Consider the following 20,497-nt stretch of genomic DNA (forward strand, 5'->3'; position numbering starts at 1 on the left):
TTTGATCAGTTAAATGTTTGTTTCACTGAGAAGAGGGGTCTGCCAAGCTCCTCCTGCAGTCTTACTGAAGGTGATACCTATTGATATTTTGGCTGCTTAGGAGAGAAAAGGCTTCAGCTCACAGAGGGAGATCCTTCCATTCTGCTTCCTCTTCCTCCCCAGAGGGGCCAGAGTCCGCCCTCCCTTCACCGCTTACTTACAATGAAGACCACCAACACCACAACTCAGGTCTCTGCCCTTCTGCAGAGCAGCAGGAATAAGAGGGCAGAGGAAGCCCTTGACCTTGGTCACACAGAGGACTTGGTGTTGGCCTGACCCAGACGGTACCCAGGCAAAGATGACTTCCATGAGGCAAGTGGTTACTCCTTGGAAAGGGGTTAAAAGGGAGTGACCAGAAGGGACAGGAGTGTCACTGGGTTTCCCCACACAAGGGAACAAAGCGAGGAAACAGGTGGCTGAATTAGAGGCACAAAGCCAGGGCCCTCTTCTGTATATAAATGATCCCTCAGTGATACTCATGAATGGGTTTTTACTTCCTCTCCTCTCTTTCCTCCAAAGACATTCTCTTCCTCAGCCTGCCCCTTTGAGATGAAATGGTTTATTTAATTTAGAGACCAAATGTACAAGCCAAGGTCAGCAGGTCTGTCCAACTCAGAACCAGGAAGTCTGTCCCACACACCCAGCCCTTCTTGGTCCTAATGCCCTCAGAGGGCTCTTTGCCAGGAGTCCCCTCACTGCCCCAGGGACACCACTGACTCAGGGGACCGTGTTGTAGACCTTGTAGTTGTCCTCCTGCGTGACGTGCAGCTTCCAGGGGAAGAGACGCTTCTGGGAGGGGAGACCTCGGGCCCGCTTCACCATGAGCCTCACGTCCTCATCTGACAGCAGCCGAACCAGGTCCCCCTCAGCATCCTGGTAGTTGAGGGCAATGTCCTCTCTCTGGAACTCCCGCCTGGGTGGGAGAGATCAGAATTGGGGAAAGGTCCAGCAGCCTTTAGGCCTAGGTGTGGGAGCAGGGAGAGGGGATGGAGGGAGATTTAGGGCCGGGATCTAAGAATTGGAAGAGGTCAGAGCTGGACACTGGTTCTATCATCTGAGTGGTCTAATCTCCCATTGTACAGATGGGGAAACTGAGACCTCCAGGGGAAAATGGGACTTTCACAATAAATTTGTGGAACAGCTTGAAATGTCTTATAATGTGCTGAAGACTTAAGAACTGTCATGGGGAAGAGAAGTGGGTTTTATTGAGCACAGAGTAGAGGAGGATAAAGCCCCTGAGACAGCCCTGTGTGTGGCCACAAAGAACTCATGAAGGACTGGAAGTGTCTGATCTGGGTACAGGTAGACGGGTGAATAGCCATTCAAACTTTCCACAGGTAAATCTGACAGAATGGGTCAGAAGCTCTATCTGACTTGCAAACACCTTGATCCCCAAACCTCACTTCTAGAAAATCATCCTAAGGAAATAATCAGGCAAGACATCAAATAGGCGAATCGCAGCACTATTCACAGTAGTATAGTAAAAAAGTGGAAGATAACTTAAATGCCAACAAAAGGGGATGGCTGCTTTAGTTATGGTGCAGCCACAGAACAATGCTCTGTAGCCAACTAAATAATAAAATTATGGGGAGTGGGGTGTGGGTGGGGTGTGAGCTGAAGAAATATGAATGCACATCAGATAATGAGAGGAGTAAAATATGAGGTGATTTCAGTTCTTTATACTTTTCCATGACTTCTGACATTCTTTTTAAAAAATAATGAATAGATATTACTTGTAAAATAATTCAAAAGTCAGGAATATAACAATGCCATTTCCATTCTGTAAAGCAACTGTTCATAACTGGGTCTTGGGAGGTGGTGGTTCCCTGATGGAGAAGGGTTCAAGTCCAAGGTTTTGACTTAGAAAAACTTCAGCAAATCCAGGCCCACAAACCTCAAGCCCCTTTACCTCTCTGCAGCCACCCTCCCCCCATCTCTAATGTGGTGAGCAAAACAAAAAGATGAAATAGATACAAAACACCCAGCCCTTGAATGTGCTGTGTTCCTCCCTCTGTTCTCTCCTGCAGGGTGTCTGACAAACCTCGAAACTCCCACCCTAGCCCCTCACCTCATGAGCTCCAGCAAGTCCTTGAAGAGTGGGGTGCTGCTGAGGTCCTCCTCCACTGCAATGTCCCTAAGGAGAGAGTGGGCAGGAGTAAGGAGGCAGCCAGCCAGGAAGGGGACAAGGAAATGAAGCTGGCCAGGTCACACTGGACCTTGAAGTCTTGTGACGGGGTATGACTTATCTGGAGGATGGTGGGAGCCACTGCAGGCTTTCAGGTATGTGTGTTTGGTCGGGGGACATGTGATCAGGTTTTAGTCTTGGAGCCCAGAGGTGGGGTGGGGTTGGGGAGGGCCAGGGAGGCTGGACAGATCCCTCCCTCCCAGCGGGCCACCAACTTGATGGTGCTGATGGTGTCCTCATAGTAGTAGCAGCGTAGCCAGTTGGTGGGGTCTTCCTCCTCTGGGAAGTCCTTGAGGATTTTCACAAAGGACACTGGGAAGATGCCTGTGGTTCCCCGGACAGTGCCCTGAGGGAAGAAAGAAGACACTGCCCTGTGGGTGCTGGGAGAGGCAGCAGGGCCATGTCTCGGGGTCCTGCCCCTTTATAATGATGGGGAAAGGCTGACAAGGTCTGGGCCCCCTTATGCAGAAGAAAGAGAAAAAGTGGACAAGGTCACCAAGCTGTTCACCCCAAGACATCCATTTTTGAACAAGTCAAGACCTGAATTTATCTGGAAACCTGCTTTCATCTCATTCATTTATTCACTCACTCAGTCATTCATTTGACTAATTCTTGAGTGCCAGCTAAGGGGTAGGCTCTGGGCACTCAGAAGGGATGGAAATCCCTGCTCTCCCCCCTGGAGCTTCCACTGTGCTCCAGACAAGGCACAGGTAAACAGGTGAACTTTACAGGCAGTCATATGATGGTAGGTGTCCAGGAGGAAAACGGGATAGGGGAGGGAGAGGGTTAGAGGCGCAGCCCATTCATTCATTCATCCAACCATGGACACCGCCTGCTCTAGACCAAACAACCAGAACTCTCCCTCCAGCCAGGCCTCTTTATTAACTCCAGCCAAGACCTAGCCATTGCTGTGCTTTGTCACCTGTTCTCTTAATCTTCATAACCCCATGGAAGACATACTGTTCCAGCCTCTTTTACAGACATATAAACTGAGGCTGAGGTAGTACTCTTGCTCTTTCCCTAACCCTCCCGTCCATCTGAAGCCAGAAGTCATTTAGCATACTGACCCACAAAACCTTGTAGAAAACAAGAAGTCAACAAACATTTCCTGTTCTGGAGAATGACCCAGCAATACCCTTCAGCTGTCAGAGCTCGTGAGTACCCGAGACAGAGCTGAGGGACTGGGGTAAAAATCAAACCAAGTTGTGAGATGAACAGTTGGCCCATACTCCTCTCCAGCCCCTGGGTGCCAGGGACCCTCCCCTTCCCTCAATGGTTTCCGGACCCCTGGCGGCTGGCCCTGCCTTGGGACCTGTTCCATAAGCTCCTTCACACACCGCTTCAGGAGCCCCAAGAAAAGGGTATCTTTCATAACAAGAGGACTTAATCCAAAAGGCTGCACGAGGCCAGGACTTCCCACTCAGTGATACCCCCTCCATCTCCAGTTGTGCTCTGAGCCTGTGTAAGGGCCATGCTTGCTGCTGGCAGGGACAAAGCATGGCCAAGATGCCACATACCCAGGCCCTATATGGGCCGAGCCCTGAACAGCTGCGTCTCATTCAACCCTTCCCAGAAACCTATGAAGAAACAGCCAGGGTTATCTCCATTTACGGGAGAGGAAACCACGGGGTTGAGTAAGTTTCCCAAAGTCACAAAGCTAGCTAAAAACAGCTAGGATGTGACGTCAGATGCTGGAGTTCAAGTCAGTCTCCCTCCTCACTTTCACTCACTCCCTGAGTGGTGAGTAACTTTACCCGATTATAGACAGCATGTCTCCACTGGGCGTGATTCTGCCTTCTGGGGCCAGAGGTCTGGGGACGCTCTTGATTGCTGCAGCTGGAGGGGTGCTACTGGCATCTAGCAGATGGACGCCAAGGTCACCATTAAACACCCCACAGTGCACAGGGCATCCCCCAACAGAAAACTGCCTGCTCCCACATGTCAGAGTGAACAGGCTGAGAGACCCTGTTACAGAACAAGGAATGAAACTCAGAGGGTTAACTGACTTTCTAATGTGACCACTGATGGGGTCAGAGGCAAGTGTAGGTGCCAGAATCTTCTGCTCTAGTCACATACACAACATTTCCTCAGGCTTCCCCGATCTACACCTTTGGACAGCACTTTTTCCCTGGGGCCTTCTCAGATCCCTCCTCTTTCTCTGATCCCTCATAGAATCAAAACGACTTCACCTCCAACTTACCTGCAACCTCACTTCCTCCTCATTTTCAGTCTCACCTCCATGCTCACCTCCAAACTTACCTCCAGCCAGTCTTTATTGATCCGACTGAGAAGGAAGATCACATCTCCAACTTTGAAATTCAGCTCATGTTTGCTGTTCCCAGTGAAATCAAACAGGGCCTGGGAGAAGGAAATGGTAAGGAAGGAGGGAAGAAACATTCACCAAGTTCCTACTACAGTGCTTTACATACTCCAGTGTCGCATTTAACAGATGAGAAACCTGAGGCTCAGGGAGGATGAGTGACTTTCTGATGCTCCACTCTATTTGTTAGGGAGAAGCCAGGTTTAGAACCTAGGTCTCCCTGACTCCAGAGCAGCTGCTCTTTCCAAGCCTGGGGGCATGAGCAAGAGGGAAGGGTTCAAACTCCCCGGACTTGGTAACTTCCCCATCCCCCAGGCCTCACTGGGGACTCCTGTGCCCCCATAGTCCCCAGGGCATTGACCACATTGGTTTTGAAATGCCCATGTTTAAGAGTGTGTCCCTGGGGAGCTGTGAACCCCTTGAGGACAGGGCCTGGTCTAAGTCACCTCTGAAGCTTTGGTACCCAAGGCGGGGCTGAGCTTGCTGAATGAATGCTGGCTGGCTGGTACCCTCTGCCTCTGTGTGCTCATCACAGGTCCTCCCCTGGTCTGGCTCGGGGTTCTGACATGTCTGAGGCTGAGGCTGTGGGCCCTCCCCTCCACTCCCCTCCCCTCCACTCCCCTCCCCTCCCCGGCCCTGTACCCAACCCCCGCCCTAGGCACACAGTGGGCACCAGCAGGATGGGCTCAGGGGCTGGAGGTGGAGCCAGGCTGCTGCCCAGTGGTGAGGTGGGAGGGTACCTCTGCTCGTGGAGCTGCCATGCGGTCAATGCCAGCAGCTTGTGGGGACTCGCTTTTTCTGTGGAGAGAGAAGAGGGGCTTGTCATCCCTTCTGCTTCTGTGCCCAGAGGAGGGCCTCAGCAGAGAAGTTAAAGATGCAGCTACAATTGCTCCTCTGTGCCAGCACGCTGCCCACAGCCCTTATCGCCCTGGAGGAGGGACTGCACCCCTCCCCCCCCCCCCCCCCACCTCTGTGGACCAGAAAGCAGAGGCTCAGATAAACATTTGCTTAGGGCCATAGCTTGCCAACTCTTTCCCGTTACTCCCCACACTCAACCCCTAATCTTCCGGCTGAGGAAATGGGCTTCAGAAAGTGCTGAGCTCCACTCCAGGACCCAGGGTTGCTGTGGGGCACAGCTGGAATTCAGGCCACACCTGCCTGGGTGCCTGTGGGAAATGGCCATGCACGACTTGGAGAGGACACTAGGAGACACTGGCCGGAATGGAGGGAGGAGCTGGATGGGCAGGCGGGGCTCAGGAGCCTTGTCCTGCGATTCTTAGCAGCAGCAGCAGCTCTATTTCATCGGCTTGAATTTTCAGCGATTTTTTTACCCCCTGCTTAGAAGGGGCCAGAGGGAGCTGTGGGCCCTTTAGAATAAGGGAGTGAGCAGCAGCGCCCCCTGGTGGCCAGTGTGATACACCAGGAGCCACAGCCGGCCCCATGGAACTAAAACTAATCAGGAACAAGGCGTCCCAGGCGATGATGGGAAGAATGTTTGCAGACAGAATCATTCCTCCTCCCTTCCCCACTCTCCCAGCCCCAAGCACCCAAAGCCCTCGGGCCATCGCCAGTGGTTGCCATGGCAACAAGCTTTTCTCGTCACAGCCCCTGTCCTCTGGCCAGTCGTGTCATACATCAAAACACACCCACTTTCTGTCCGTCCAGGCCCTACGCTTGATTTTCCAAGCTTACCTAACAACCCAAACCACCCTGGAGGACTCAGACAAGAGAACCAGTTTATATACCTTGCCTTCTTTCAGGGGAAAGAGTGCCTTCGCGGCAGGGGCCTCCAGGACAGCCTACCCGGTCAGCAGCAAGTAGCCCAGGGCCGTTGTGAGCACGGGGCCCCATCACTTACACTCGCCGGGTGCGCGGGCGGAGCCGCCGGAGCGCCTGAGGCACCTGCTCGGCGTCGTAGGACGACTGGTAGAAGAAGATGCGAACGTCCTCGTCCATCAGCACCCAGATGGGCAGGCTGAGGAGGTGCTGCGTTTGCCGAGAAGGCAGGACAGGTCGGGGGTCAGCAGTCTTGGCATCCCAGCCCCGTAGCTCCATCCCCATTCCCCCCGCACACACTATTCCCCGGCCATTAATGCATTCTTTGCCTGATAAAGAAACAAGATATATTTTGAAATTTCAACAGGGTAAATGAAACATGTCACAAGATCTACCCCCCGGGTTCAAGGTCAGGAGGGACCACCTAACTTGAGAAGAGCTCGTTTGGAAAAGACCCACAGCCCTCCAGACACAGCACATGACATGATATGGTGGTGACTATTCAGGCGCTGCACTGAGCAACACACCGTGTGACCTCGCTCCCTCTCACAATAACCTGGGAGTGAGGGTCAGAGAGGTGAAGGGGCCTGCCCAGGGCCGCACAGCCTAGTGAGCGACAGAGCTGGTCACCCAGAGCCATCTGCCACCAAAGCTCATCCCTTAGGTCAGAATGAGACAATGGTGGGGGAAGCACCTCCCAGATAAACCACATTAACAACACTTGGTGACATTACCACCTAAATGACGCTTCCTGATACTGTATGTCATATTATATGATCAGAGTGGGAAAGTGCCCAGGTCAGTGGGCAGAGCTAGGAAGTGGTAGGGTTGAGATTGATTATCTGATGCTGGTTGCAACACCCATGATGCAATGACCCTCAAGCTGCGAAGATGCAGAGCACCCAGAACCTGGCAGGGTCATCCCTCCAAGCTGCCCACTGCACAGGTCCCCAGGAGCACTGTAGTTGGCTTTGGGTGCTACAGCTCCAGAGGCACCCAGAGCCCCCCCAGAAAACCCCATGGGGACGGCAGGATGGAGGGAGGCCGGGAACTCCACACCAGAGGGACTGCAAACTCAGAGCCTAGAAAAGGCACAGTTGCTCTATGGGGAGGATGGGAGACAGCAGCCCAGAGATGAGCTCAAGGGCACAGATAGAGCCAGGCTGTGCCTGGGACAGAATCTGCCACTCATCTAGGTGACCTTGGCAAGGATGCCTCTGTGTATTCATTAATACAATGAGGGTGAGGGTACCTCCCTTGTAGGATTGTGGAAGGACTAGATAAGTGAATTTGTGCAAAACACTTAGAACAGGCATCTAGCAAGGACCCCATCCAAGCTGAATGTTATCATTGTTGCTATTACTTTTATTCCAACACAGTACAGTGGATAGAGCAAAATCCTGGAGTCACAGAGATGTGTGTTCAAACCCCATCCTACTTACTAAATGTTCTGTGACACCAAGGGAGCGACTCTACCTTTCTGTGCCTGCATTTCCTCACTTTAAAATAGGGATAAGAGTACTGAACTCACAGGTTATTGAGAGAATTAAATAAGCCATTTTTCCAACAAATGCATGGATATATCAAGAGCCTCCTAGTTGTACACCACCTGGTTCCAGGCAATTGTCGTTATCACATGAACCCTATTCTTAATGAGGACAGAGGTGAAACCAGTGAGTAGAAGTCACAGGAAGCCGGGCTTTTCTAACAGCTGTCCAACAATGGATGAGCAGCCTGGGTCAGGCAGAGTGGTAATGAGCTCCCCATCTCTGAATGTTCCAAGCCCAGGGTGGGGTTACCAATACACTGATTGACCTTTTGGTTTCAAGAAACCCACTCGGACAGACAGGTAGAGATGAGATTCTCCAGGCTGCTGGTTGCCAAGACCAGGTGAAGAACAAAGAGCTCCAGCTCCACACGCCTCCTTGCTCTGGCTCCTTCCAGCCCTGCTGGAGGAGACTAGAGGAGCCAGCCACCCTAAAGGAGCAGCTGTCACAGCGCCCCCTGGAGGGGAGACGCCACCAGTGCTGGAGCCCAGGTGCCTTCCTACCCTACCTGTTCTCCACCCAGAGCCCAGGAGTCCTGCAGCCGCTGGGGAGGGCAAGCCAGCCTCCTGCTCCCTTCTGCTTCCCCCTCCGCACTCCTCCTGCCCCCTCACTCCATTAGGAGTCATGCTGTCTCACATTCTGGAGGCAGGTTCACAGTTTACAAAGCACTTTTCTGTCCTTTTCTCAACATCAGTCCCCTCCTGTGAAATCAGAAAGTTGGGGGCACATTCTCATTTCATAGGCAAGAAAACTGAGACCTAGATAGGATGAGCAATTAACCCTAAATCACACAGAGAATGACAGAGCCCAGACCAAAGAGACTCCTAGCTCGGCGCTCTTTTCCAGTAAGAGTAGAGAGGAAAGGGTGGTCTCACTGTCTCTGAGGATGCCTCTTGGCTCTGAAGAGGGTTGCCTTCTCCAGTTTCCTAAGGTTGCCATCAAGCCATGTCTTGTATACCTCTAGTGATGGGGTGCCCACTACCCTAGGAACGCTATCCATTTCTTGCACGGCTTTAATTGGTGTAAGGCTTTCCTAACCAGCCTTGTGTCTGTCTGTAAGATGCTCCTTCCTCTGTGCTCCCATCTCCTGAGGACGCAGACAGTATACAGGTTGGGGAATACATACGGGCATCTGTCCAAGGCCCATGGATACCACTTAAATCCAGCCTGTGTCCTGTTCATATGTAAGTGTTATATGAGAAAGCTGGGGGCCTGGTTTGCCATGTCCCTGTTATACAGGCCGTTCTTCATCTGTCTGTATTCCCATGAGACAGTGGGGACCTTGGGGCAGGCATTGGATCCTATTCTCCTCTCTACCAGGAGGCTCAGAACAGCCATTAGTCAGTTCAAGGTGTGTCTTCCTGAATCTTCTCCACTGCTCCTGCCCCATCCCCTGGAACCCTGAGAATATGTCCTGTTTCTCTCCCCAGACCTGGTCTTTAAGGATTGAAGATGAGGGCCATCAGAGCAGGAGAGCCAGCCCCCGTTCCCAAAGCCACTCTCAGGGTTCCACCTGGGCCCCTCCCTGTGCTCAGCACGCTGTCCCCTCCCAGGAGCCACGTGGCCTAGCCCCGCCTTACCTTCATGTAGGCGTTGAGGGCAGGTATTCGCATCTCGGCGATCTCCTGTTTCACACCCATGTAGACTTTGGCTGAGAAAACGCAAAGAGCTGTCCTGGGAATCTGGCCCAAGAGCATTGTCTCTGGGCCAGGAGCTGCCCACTGGAGGCAGGAACCCTTCCCACTAGCTCAGCGCTCCTCCCGCTCATTGGCCCACAGTGCTCTGGGGGCCGCCATCCAATGTGCATTCTCTGTTATACGATCATCAGCTGATACTTTTCTTGTTTTAACTGTTTATCTATTGCCTTTTCCTACGCACGCACACAGACACACACACACACACACACGATTCTTAGCTCCAAGAAAACAGGATCTTTGCATTGCTCACAGCTACAGTCTCATCACCTAGAACTGTGGTCCTCAAGTCTGGCTGTGCATTCATGTTGCCCAAGGAGTGTGTAAAATCTCATTGCTCAGGACTCACCCCAGAAGAATTTAAATCAGAATCTCTGGGGGTGGAACATGGGCATCAACAATCTTTTAACCTCAAGGTACTTCCAATATGCCACCCAGGTTAAAGAGCCATGGTGTAGAACAAGGGCCAAACTAGTAAATATTTGAGGAGTGGATCGGTGAATCCTTCCTCGAAAGCAAGACAGAGTGTTTGTGGGGAAAGGGAAACTGATGATGCTGATCAAAGACAAATGTCCTCTCTGGGAACTTCAGGGGGCTCTGAATCACCCACTCAGAGAGCCCCCCAGAAGGCAAATGTGAGATAGGTCTGGCTCCTGCTGGCCACTGCCCCTGAGGCACACTGGTGTCTGGGAGTGGCAGGAGGGCAGCATCTGAGGCCTGGGGTAGTGAGAAACTGGGGGATTAGTAGCAAGTAAAGGGCAACTAAATTAAAAGACGCTTACTCCTTGGAAGGAAAGTTATGACCAACCTAGACAGCATGTTCAAAAGCAGAGACATTACTTTGCCAACAAAGGTCTATCTAGTCAAGGCTATGGTTTTTTCAGTGGTCATATATGGATGTGAGAGTTGGACTGTGCAGAAGGCTGAATGCCGAAGAATTGATGCTTTTGAACTGTGGTGTTGGAGAAGACTCTTGAGAGTCCCTTGGACTGCAAGGAGATCCAACCAGTCCATTCTGAAGGAGATCAGCCCTGGGATTTCTTTGGAAGGAATGATGCTAAAGCTGAAACTCCAGTACTTTGGCCACCTCATGTGAAGAGTTGACTCATTGGAAAAGACTCTGATGCTGGGAGGGATTGGGGGCAGGAGGAGAAGGGGACGACAGAGGATGAGATGGCTGGATGGCATTACCGACTCAATGGACATGAGTTTAAGTGAACCCTGGGAGTTGGTGATGGACAGGGAGGCCTGACGTGCCACAATTCATGGGGTCATAAAGAGTCGGACATGACTGAGCAACTGAACTGAACTGAACTGAAAGGGCAACTAAAGTCATAGGCATGCAGGTCAAATTACCTGTGTGGGGCGGCAGAGAGGAGGAAGGGAGGGGAGTGAGAAGACAAAAGTGAGGACGATGGGTGCCCACCTTCCCAGGAGCACCAGAGGAGGTGACTCTGTAAGGAGATGGAGGAGCCACGGGAGACAGGAAGGGAATTGGGAGAGGCTGGCATCACAGAAATTTGGAGAGAGCATCCCAGAGGAAGAAGTGGGATGAGGAAGATGAGGCCTCAGTTGTACCCATGGATCAGGTCATGGGCCACTGTCCCCAGAGGAACTCATAGAGCAGGAAGAGCTGAAACCCGGCTGGTGAGTTGAGCAGAGGATGGAAGATGAGAAGGTCAGACAGCAAGTCAAGATTTATTGTGGAAGGAAGGAGAGATCTTTGAGGGCCCTTGGGGCTAACAGAGGCTTCTGGCTAGAATGCTCACTTAGGATACATTTTTGCTTAAAGATGAAAGAGGACCAAGCCCACCCATGGTGAAGCTTGGCAGACAGTCAGTAGATGAAGGAGAAGGTGAATCTACAGGGGTCGCAAGGGACAAGCTGTCAGGGAGGAGAGATCAGCTGAGAGCAGGAGGGGCCCCTCCTCCCTGCCACCCAGAGATGGGGAAAGGGTGGGTGAGGGAACCGGTGAGTTTCCTCCCTGGGGCTGGCTGCTGGCTGGGAACCTCAGGCACTGGCTGAGGCAGAGAAGAAGCCCAGCTGGAGATGGGGTTTGAAGCTTGAAGAAGGGAAGGTCAGGGAGTATTTTGCAGCCTGTGGGGTGGGGCAGGCACAGCCAAGACCACCCCATGAACCCTACACCCCACTCCGGCAGGGTTCTCTCCTGCTGGGCTCACGAAGGCTGGCCTTGAGAAGCCGAGAAGTTTGCACCGTTCCAAGGTGCGTGCTAGGATCGGGTAGGGGTGGAAGGCCAGGAGGCAGGGGGTAGAGGCCATCCAAAAGCAGCAGTGGGTGTGCCCCCACGGTGTCCCAGCAGAGCAGGGAAGGAGGAGCACCCACGGGGGACTGAGGAGTTACAGGGCAGTTCCCCTTGAGGGGCTGGAAGATGAGTCTGTGTTTAACATGGGGAACACAGGGATCCCTGTGTCCAGGAGGAGAGGCCGGGGCTGATGCGCTCAAACCTGGTGGTGGATGGCTAAAGCGGGGCAGCTGTGCAGGTCATAGAGCACAGGAGGTCAAGGGCTCAGAGGTTAAGGGTTCCGAGGCCAGAGAGCCAGAGGCGGCAGCCTGTGACTGGCAGGAGGGAGGCATGGATTAAATAAACAGTTTTCACTAAAATAGAACGGTTTATGCTAAAACAGAAGCACCGAACAGCACCCAGAGAGCTGGGAGGAGAGATGAGCTGGTGGGCTCCGACCTGGGGCAGCCAGTCGCTGCCTACCTGGGAGCGTGGGGAGGATACAGGTTAAGGGGCTGGTCTTGCTCTCCCGCCCGAAGCGCTCCTCCAGCTTGCTCTGTAAGGCGTAGAACTGGCGGTAGCGGCGGTAGATGAGGTACTTGGACCCCCCTTTCGTCTTTACCTCGATGACAAAAACCTAAGGACAAAAACCACAGGCTGAGCTAGCAAGCCAGGGATTGGGGCTTTGCAGACCGGGGGCGGGGGGAGGGGTGGCCTCACAGGCCAGAGGTAGAGGATGGTGGAGGTCCAGAGGCCCTAGGGTTAGATAATAATTTCTCGACCTCAGTATCACTTTGGGGGTGAGGTATTTCCCTGTCATGGGCACCACATGACATGAACCAGAATCCCTGGATGCCATGCAGTGGATGCCCCACCCCAGGTTGTGGTCACTAAAACTGTCTCCAGATATTTACTGCCAAGTGTCCCCTGGAGGGTAGAATTGCCCTGGTGAGACCCACCAGGATAGAACTTAGGAGAGGAAAGCATTGGAGGCTCAGAGGTCAGAGGGTGAGGGTGCAGGGGTCTCTCTTACAAAGTGGCTGGTGAAGCCTCTCTTCTCCTCAATGTCAGCGATGTTGGCTGAGATGGCAATGTCGTCAGGAAGCTGGTCGAAGTCGCTGAGGGTGGTGGGAGGAGAAGAAATGCTGGTTATCATCCTGAAGTGTTGAGGGGCTGCAAGGTGCAAGGCCCTGAGCCAAGTGAACCCATGTACCCAGCACTCTCTGTTCAACACCCTTCACATGCCAGGCTGTGACACAGACCAGGCGTCTGGAGTCGGAGCCACATGTCAACAACCATACTAGAATCTAGCAAATCTCTGTGGGGCTGCATTATTCATTCAGGAGCAGAGCATCAAGCACCCCTGCCTATTACACCCTGTTCTAGGCCCTGGGTCACCTGCTTCCCTGAGAGTATGGCTGATTACACCCAGGGAAAATCCTCACAGAGGAGCTGACATTTGAGCCAGGTCTAGAAGGATGAATAGGAGTCCACCGGGTAGGACCAGAGCAGGGGAATGCCTGCCCTCCTTCCTGGCAGAGTGAATGCAGGTGCTAAGGCTCTGAGGACCAAGTCTATTGTGGTTGGAGTCCGGTGTGATCAGAGTCTGAATAGGCAGATGAGGCCAGGCTGAGGAGGGTCTCCAGAGCTGAGCTAAGGAATTTTATAAGCAAGGGGGAGCCATGGACAGCTTCAGAAGAGAGCGAAAACACAACAGGGCTCTGGCTTTAGGAGGCCAACTCGGGCAGTTGTGTGGAGAGAAAAAGGAGGGCAGAGACTGGGGGACAGAGCGCCACTGGGAGGCCCTGAAATAGTCCAGCTGAGAGATGAGGTGGGCCTGAGCCAGACAGTGGGGATAAGAAGAGAAGACAGACAGGAGGGATACCTGATAACAGACACTGTGCCATTTTTGTGCCCTCTGCTTCTTCCTAACTAATCAAGCTCCAGTTCTTTTCACGATGACAAAGCCTAGCCCCAAGGTGATAGATCACTTGGCCTGAGCCAAACATAATAATCCCATTGCTGTTTCCCAGACCCACTTGCAGCTAGGAGCAGCCATGTGACCTATGTGACCAAAGAGACCTAAGAGGAAATCTGCTGTAGGAGCCTCTGGGAGAGGGTTTGCTTCAAGATCCAGAGAGATGGACAAAGCTAGCAGGGTCTCCTCCTCTTTCCCCAACTGCCTGCCTGGAAAGCAGATGTGACATCTGGACTTGCAGCAGCCACATTGCATTCACGAGGCAAAAACATGGGAATGATCACAGGAATCTCTGGGACTCTGGTCCTGAAGTCACTGAGCGGCAGAACCAGTTGTGGCCTACCTCTGAACTTCTCATTATGTGAAAGCATAAACCTCTGTTTGTTTCAGCCACTATCAGTTCCTCTGTTCTCTGCAGCCTTCTGCATTTCCAACAGATACACTGCTAATTTATGAGTCATTCCAGAGTTACAACCAGCAGGGTTTGGGGACTGTTTGGATATAGAGGTGAAAGAAAGGGCAGTGTCAAGAGTGACGCCCACATATTACCCGTATAGTGACCAGGATGGGTGGAAGGGGAGCAGGGTTGATGGACACATTTTGGGATGTGCTAATCTGAGAGGCCCCTGGGGCACCCAGGTCATGGTCCTGCAAAAGTTGGTGTGTGGCTCTGGAGTCCTGCAGGGAGTGGAGTTGAAGGGGGTCCCAGCTGGATTGGGAGTGGTAAGAACCTTCTGCCCTGTGACTAGTGGTTAAAACCCCCAGGGAAGAGCAATCTGTGAGCAGAGGAGGGGATTGAGAGGGACGGATGGAGGAAGAGAAAACGGAACACCAAGGCGGGGGAGGAGGAGCAGCTAGGGTCACCCAGTCCAGCTGCTTGTAGACAGATGAAGAAATTAGAAGCCATCAGCAATCGTGTTCCTGTTGCAGCAGTTGGGAAACAGAGTGGGAGAGGGGGGCAGGGCTGCCTGAACCTCAGAGCCAGCTGGAACCCCGCTGGGCCCCAAGTGACCTGGACTGCAGGGATCTAACTCAGGACTCTGGAGGCTGGCCCAGGAGGTGACTCAGGCTGGCGGTGGGCAGGCACAGGAAATCCCTACCACTCCCAAGCTAGCAGCCTCCCCACTCACTTTCCACACAGGGTCCTGTGGTAGCAAACATCCTTGGGAGAAACTTCCTCCTCCACTTTCTCCCCTGAGACGGTGAATTTCCTGACTATTTCACCTTCAGTAGGAGGCCGGTGGGGCAGGAAGGAACGGGAGAGGCAGCAACGGCCCTTTGCAGGGAAACAGGCAATGGTAACTACAGCTGACGATGTCTTAAGTGCACGGAGCACCAGGGGCCCTTCTAAGACAGTGTCACCTTTTTCCAGACTGAGGCACAGAGGTTAACAAACTTGTCCCAATAAGTAAAAAAACTGGGATTTGGCTCCAGAATTTTTTCCCAGTCACTGCTACACTGGCCCTGGTTTGAAGCTCCCAACAGCTGGCTGTATTAAACTCAGATAAATCCCAGCCCCTCGCAGCATCACTCTCCCATCTAAAATAATAACAACAGTAATAATATTGTTAGCAGCTACTGTAACTCAGATATTGTCCTAAGAACTCTAGGATGTGGCCTCTGCCTTCCTGGGTTTCATGGTTGATTGGAGGAGTTGGATAAATAATTATATAATTTCAGTAATCATAGAAGCTGTGAAGGAAAAGTCCACAACGTCTCAAGCTACAGCAGGAGCCCAGCCATTAGTCCCTCGAAGAATCAGTAGTGCAGCAGGCAAGAAAGCTCGCCAAGCCGGCACTTCTCAGATGGGGGTGAAGTTATCAGAGGGAGAAGCGAGGATGCTGTACCTGCAGGGAGGGCAAGGTGTGCTCAGACTGAGGATGATCAGGGAGGGCCTTCCAGAAGAAATGGCACCAGGTAAAGAGGAGTCGACCCAGGACAACAGGCAAGAGAAAGAGTGGGTGCAGAGGCCTCAACTATGCAAGAAGGGGTAAGTTACAAGGGATGAGGCCAGGGAGAGCAGCAGAGCCTACTCATGAAGGGTGCTTGTGCCCCGCCTTGGGGTGGTGGGGCAAAGAAGGGTTATGTTGGGAGACCTGTGTGTCACAGAGGGGAGGGCACAGGTGAAAGATGAAGACCTGAATTCCCGCTCTGACCTCTGACCCCTCCACCACTCCAAGATGGGGCCCAAGGAGGTATTCATATCCCGGGAGGGTTTGGAGGTCACATCTGTAACAAGCGTAGCTGGAGAAGCCCCACAGGAGCGGGGACCCTGCTCACTGCTGTATCCCCAGTGCCCAGAACAGCACTGGCACATAGTAGGTGCTCAGGGAGGTGCAAGCCCACTCTCTGTGTCTGTTTTACAGCAAGTCCACTGTGGGCTGACACTGTGGCTCAACAGTAAAGAATTCACCTGCAGTGTAGAAGACTTGAAGGAGACAAGGGAGACGTGGGTTAGATCCCTGGGTTGGGAAGATCCCCTGGAGGAGGAAATGGCAACCTACTCCAGCATTCTTGCTTGACATCCCATGGACAGAGGAGCCTGATGGACTATAGTCCTTGGGGTTGCAAAGAGTCGGACACGACTTAGCAACTAAACAACAACAAAAGCAGCCACTGTGGGCCACGTGGGAACAGCCTGGCTGCCTGCGAGGCGGGGCCGGGGAGCTGAACCAAGGAGTTGTTGCACCAGGCAAAAGCAGGGGTGCAAAAAAATGGGCAGCAAGTCCCCCTAGAAGAGTTGCCCCCTGGTGACCTCAGCCAGAACCTCTCTGAACTGAAGTCCACTCAGAGCCCATAGATTGATATTGTTCATGAAAAGTCCATTTGGGAGGCCAGAACAGGAGGAGCTGGGTGACAGGTGGAAAGACCCTGGGGCAGCAGCTAGTTCAGGGTTCCTGCCTCCTACACACAGTAGGCGCTCAAAACACGCTTGTGGAAAGTGCACTCAATGCCCCCACAGCAGCCCTTTCCACCTTCAGATGCCTCACGCCTTAGAAAGTCCTGCTACCGGAAATCTGCTGCCCTCCCATTACATCCTCCACTTCGGCCTCAGGCATCCAGACCTCACTTTTAAATAGGCATCCAGGTACAGGGAGACAGAGACCCCAGGTGCGGCTCCACAGCCCCATGAAAGAGGGGGGAAGGGCACCTTTCCTCCATAGAGGGGCAAGCACGGCTTCCAGGGGACCAGGACTAGGAGGGAGGAGTCGGCTCTGGGCATCATCTCTCTGACCCATGTGCCCTGAGAAACAGGAGGTGCGCCAACCTCAAACAGCAGCTATTTCCGGAAGGTTCAGGTTTACATGCCAGGCCCAGCCTCCACTGAGGACTTGGGGGCTGGAGGAGCTGGAATCTGTGGGGGGACCTGAGGACATAGGGCTTGGCTCCTGCCTTCCTGAACCTCACCCCAGCCCCCAGCACCACCCTCTGTGGCTCTTGAAGACCATTCTTTTTCTTTTTTTGGCCGCACTGCGCGGCATGTGGGATCTTAGATCTCTGAGCAGAGATCTAACCCATACCTCCTGCAGTGGAAGTGCAGAGTCTTAACCACTGAACTGCTAGGAAAATCCCTGGAAGGGCATTCCTGAATCACCCTCCAAGCATTTGCATTTGATATCCCTCCTGCAACACATACACACACACACCTTCCTTCTGACATTTGACATTCAGGAATTCCATCCCGGCTCCCACTTCTAGCCGCAGAGTCCCCCAGGGGCCCTCTGCTGCCCACTTCAGCCAGACCAGCCTGACACATCCCCGGTGACCCTCTGAGCCACTTCCATGCTTTTACCACACTCTTTCTGATGTCATCTGCGGCTCTGATCCAGAAAGGCAGGAACCAAGCCCTATGTGCTCAGGTCCCCCCACAGCTCAGAGCACAGGCTGACCTACCGAGGAAACTCAGAGAATGTCTCCTGAGAAACGAGGTGAGGCCCTGGCAAGGCTATGCTCGGAGCCCCAGCCTTGCCACTCACTCCATGTGACCCTGAGTGAATATTTTATTCTTCTTGGGGCTCAGTTTTCTCATCCATACAATGACAGTGTTGGTCCCGAATGATCTAAAGACATTTTCCAGCTCAAAGATTCATCCATCCATCTGTTATTCGTTCATTTACTCACTCACTCAGCCGCATTTGCTAAGTACTTAGTACTGGCATTGTTCAAATCCTGGGACATTTGCTGTTCACTTGCTAAGTCATGTCGACTCTTTGCGACCCCATGGACTGCAGCACACCAGACTTCCCTGTCCTCCGTTATCTCCCAGAGTTTGCTCAAGTTCATGTCCATTGAGTCGGTGATGCTATCGAACCATCTCATCCTCTGCCACTCCTTTCTTCTCCTGCCCTTAATCTTTCCCAGCATCAGGGGCTTTTCCAATCAGTCGGCCCTTCACATCAGATGGCCAAGGTAGTGGATTCAGCTTCAGCATCAGTCCTTCCAGTGAATATTCAGGGTTGATTTCCTCTAGGATTGACTGTTTTGATCTCCTTGCTGTCCAAGGGACCCCCAAGAGTCTTCTCAGCACCACAATGAAAAAGCATCAATTCTTTGGCACTCAGCACTTTTTACGGTCCATGTCTTACATCTGCACATGACTACTGAAAAGACCATAGCTTTGACTAGATGGACCTGGGATATAGCAATGATCAAAAGAGATAAATACCCTATGGGAACTTCCTTCTAATTGCGGAGCCAGTGACAAAGAAAACAGATGAGTGCGTACAGACTATTATGCCAGAGAAGTAAGGACTACACAGAAGAAGGAAACAGGGCAAGTGTTTGGAGGGGGCTGTTAAGGAAGGTTTCTTGAAGGAGTTGACATTTGAGCCAAGCCCTGGAAAACAGCCAGATTCTGTGCTTCCATCTGAACAGAAGATGAAAAGCCATTACTCAACACTGTGGAGTAGTGAGATCCCCTGGGCCCCAGACACCTGAGTTCCCGTCCAGACTCCACCACCCACTCCTCCGTGACCCTGGGAAAGTCACTCCCCTCTCTGAGCCTCAGTGTCTTCACCCGTGCCTGAGGGAAGTGAGCCACTACTAGGAGTTTCCTTTAAAAAGTTCTCAGAGTCTGTATTTCTGAGTATTTGGGGTCTGACTCAACTCCAACCTCTCAACTTTTGACATTGATAAGCGGCTGCAGGAGGGTGGGCCTCTGCCCTGCAAGGCCTGCCGGGAACAGTGAGGAAGCCCCGGGCGGGCAGCGTCCATGCACTCACCTCTCAGCCCGAAGCTGCTGTGCCCTGGCCATGGCTGTCAGTCCAGGGCAGGGGTGGCGGAGGTTTTCACGACTGGGCCCAGACCAAGGTCACCTCTCACTTCCCTCCACCTAGCCTCGTCTTGGCTGTGGTCCCAGAAGTCCCCAGGAGCTGCCTCTGGGGAGGCCCCCAGCTAAGCTTCTCTCGGCTCTAGAAGAGGCTCCTCCTCCAGGCCCTCTGGGGCTGGCTGTGGCCCATACTTCCTCTTCCCCACCATGCAAATGTACCACAGCTGGGGAAGTACACACTCTCTGACTCTGGGTATTTGGGGTACACTGATTTGGCAGGGGCATTTGGGGACTTCCTCAATGTCAGTTCTTGGTGCCAGATCTTGACTGGGTATCAGAGACCTGCTCTCCATCAGAGACTGGGCCTCAGTGCTGACTCAGCCACCAGAGTGGGCTTACATCCTTGGGGAGTCACTTCACATCCACTGACTCATCACACCCAGTCTGCACCCCCTTACTGTCGAGACTTTACCCAACCTATTCCCTAGGCTGGGAGTGCAGGCCTCCACCTCACCTTCCTTCTCAAAGTCCTCTCTCAGATGCCACCTCCTCCAGGAAGCCTTCCTGGTACCCCCAACAAAGTTAGTGCTCACAGGCACTTGTGTCATATTAGAATGTGAGGGTTGGTTTATCCTTCTCTATTCCCCCTTTCCTGGAATTCTGGGCTGCACTTCTCTCACGCTTAGATCCCCAAGCCTACTTGGGCCTGGCACAGCCATTTCTCCCTACAGGGCTGCCAACCAGAGTGAGCATCACATTACAAATCTGAGCATACTCTTCCCTGCTTAAATTTTAACTGCTTCACCCTGCACTAGGAGAAAGTCCAAACTTCTAGTCCTGTCTGCCTCCAAAGTTCTGAACACCCTACTGGCTTCCCCAGCCCCCTCTCCCGGGCTGTTTCCTTCCCACACTGGCCTCTAGTCCATTTCTAGAATGTTCCAAGATGTCTTCCCCTCTTAGCCTTCATTCAGGCTGTTTCTGCTGGAATGCTCTTCCCTGTCTCTTTTAGGGCTCATCTTGGAAGTCACCTCTTCCGGGAGATCTTCCAGGAACCTGAACTCTAAATATGTCACCCTCTCTCTGTTATTCTCTCCCAGATCCCTGTACATTTGCTTTAGAGCATTGAGAACTATTGTAACTCCATATTTGTTTGTATTTTTATATGTCTGACAACTGTCTTCCTAGCACGTTGCAAGTGCTCACCCAATATTCAGGGAATGAACATGATTTTGTGGCCCCTCTAACCTGTATGGCTATAGAATTCTGAAGGGAGCTCTCCCAAGAGAGCCACACCCACTTGTCACACACACACACACACACACACACATTCACACTCACTCATGCATCACAGATGCAAAGTAGAAAGCAGCAGGAAGAGGGTATGGATGATGGGGAAGACATGCCTTCTGGCATCACAGAATGGGCCCTTCTGGCCCTCTGTCCCAAA

General features: G+C 52.6%; 1 protein-coding gene across 1 annotated transcript; it reads right to left on the reverse strand.

Moving 5' to 3' along the window:
• Positions 1–582: 582 nt before the first annotated feature.
• Positions 583–19,218, reverse strand: NCF4 (neutrophil cytosolic factor 4). Its single transcript, XM_006056976.4, has 10 exons — positions 19,004–19,218; positions 12,837–12,921; positions 12,287–12,440; positions 9,448–9,518; positions 6,403–6,530; positions 5,285–5,342; positions 4,484–4,582; positions 2,440–2,570; positions 2,108–2,173; positions 583–952 (listed from the first exon to the last, which is right to left on the reverse strand). The coding sequence occupies exons 1-10, from the start codon at positions 19,033–19,035 to the stop codon at positions 757–759; spliced, it is 1,020 nt and encodes a 339-aa protein (XP_006057038.1). The 5' UTR covers positions 19,036–19,218; the 3' UTR covers positions 583–756.
• Between the last annotated feature and the right edge of the window lie 1,279 nt (positions 19,219–20,497).

Source organism: Bubalus bubalis, chromosome 4, assembly GCF_019923935.1.
Source record: "Bubalus bubalis isolate 160015118507 breed Murrah chromosome 4, NDDB_SH_1, whole genome shotgun sequence".
Taxonomy (NCBI): Eukaryota; Metazoa; Chordata; class Mammalia; order Artiodactyla; family Bovidae; genus Bubalus; species Bubalus bubalis.

Bases quoted from the DNA above. Each gene is read 5' to 3' on its own strand.
- NCF4 (XM_006056976.4), bottom strand. From the start codon at position 19,035: ATGGCCAGGGCACAGCAGCTTCGGGCTGAGAG. The intron at 9,519-12,286 runs GTAGGCAGCGAC...GCGTTTTCTCAG, and splicing joins TATCCTCCCCACGCTCCCAG to CCAAAGTCTACATGGGTGTG. The intron at 2,174-2,439 runs GTTGGTGGCCCG...CTCTCTCCTTAG, and splicing joins GACACCATCAGCACCATCAA to GGACATTGCAGTGGAGGAGG.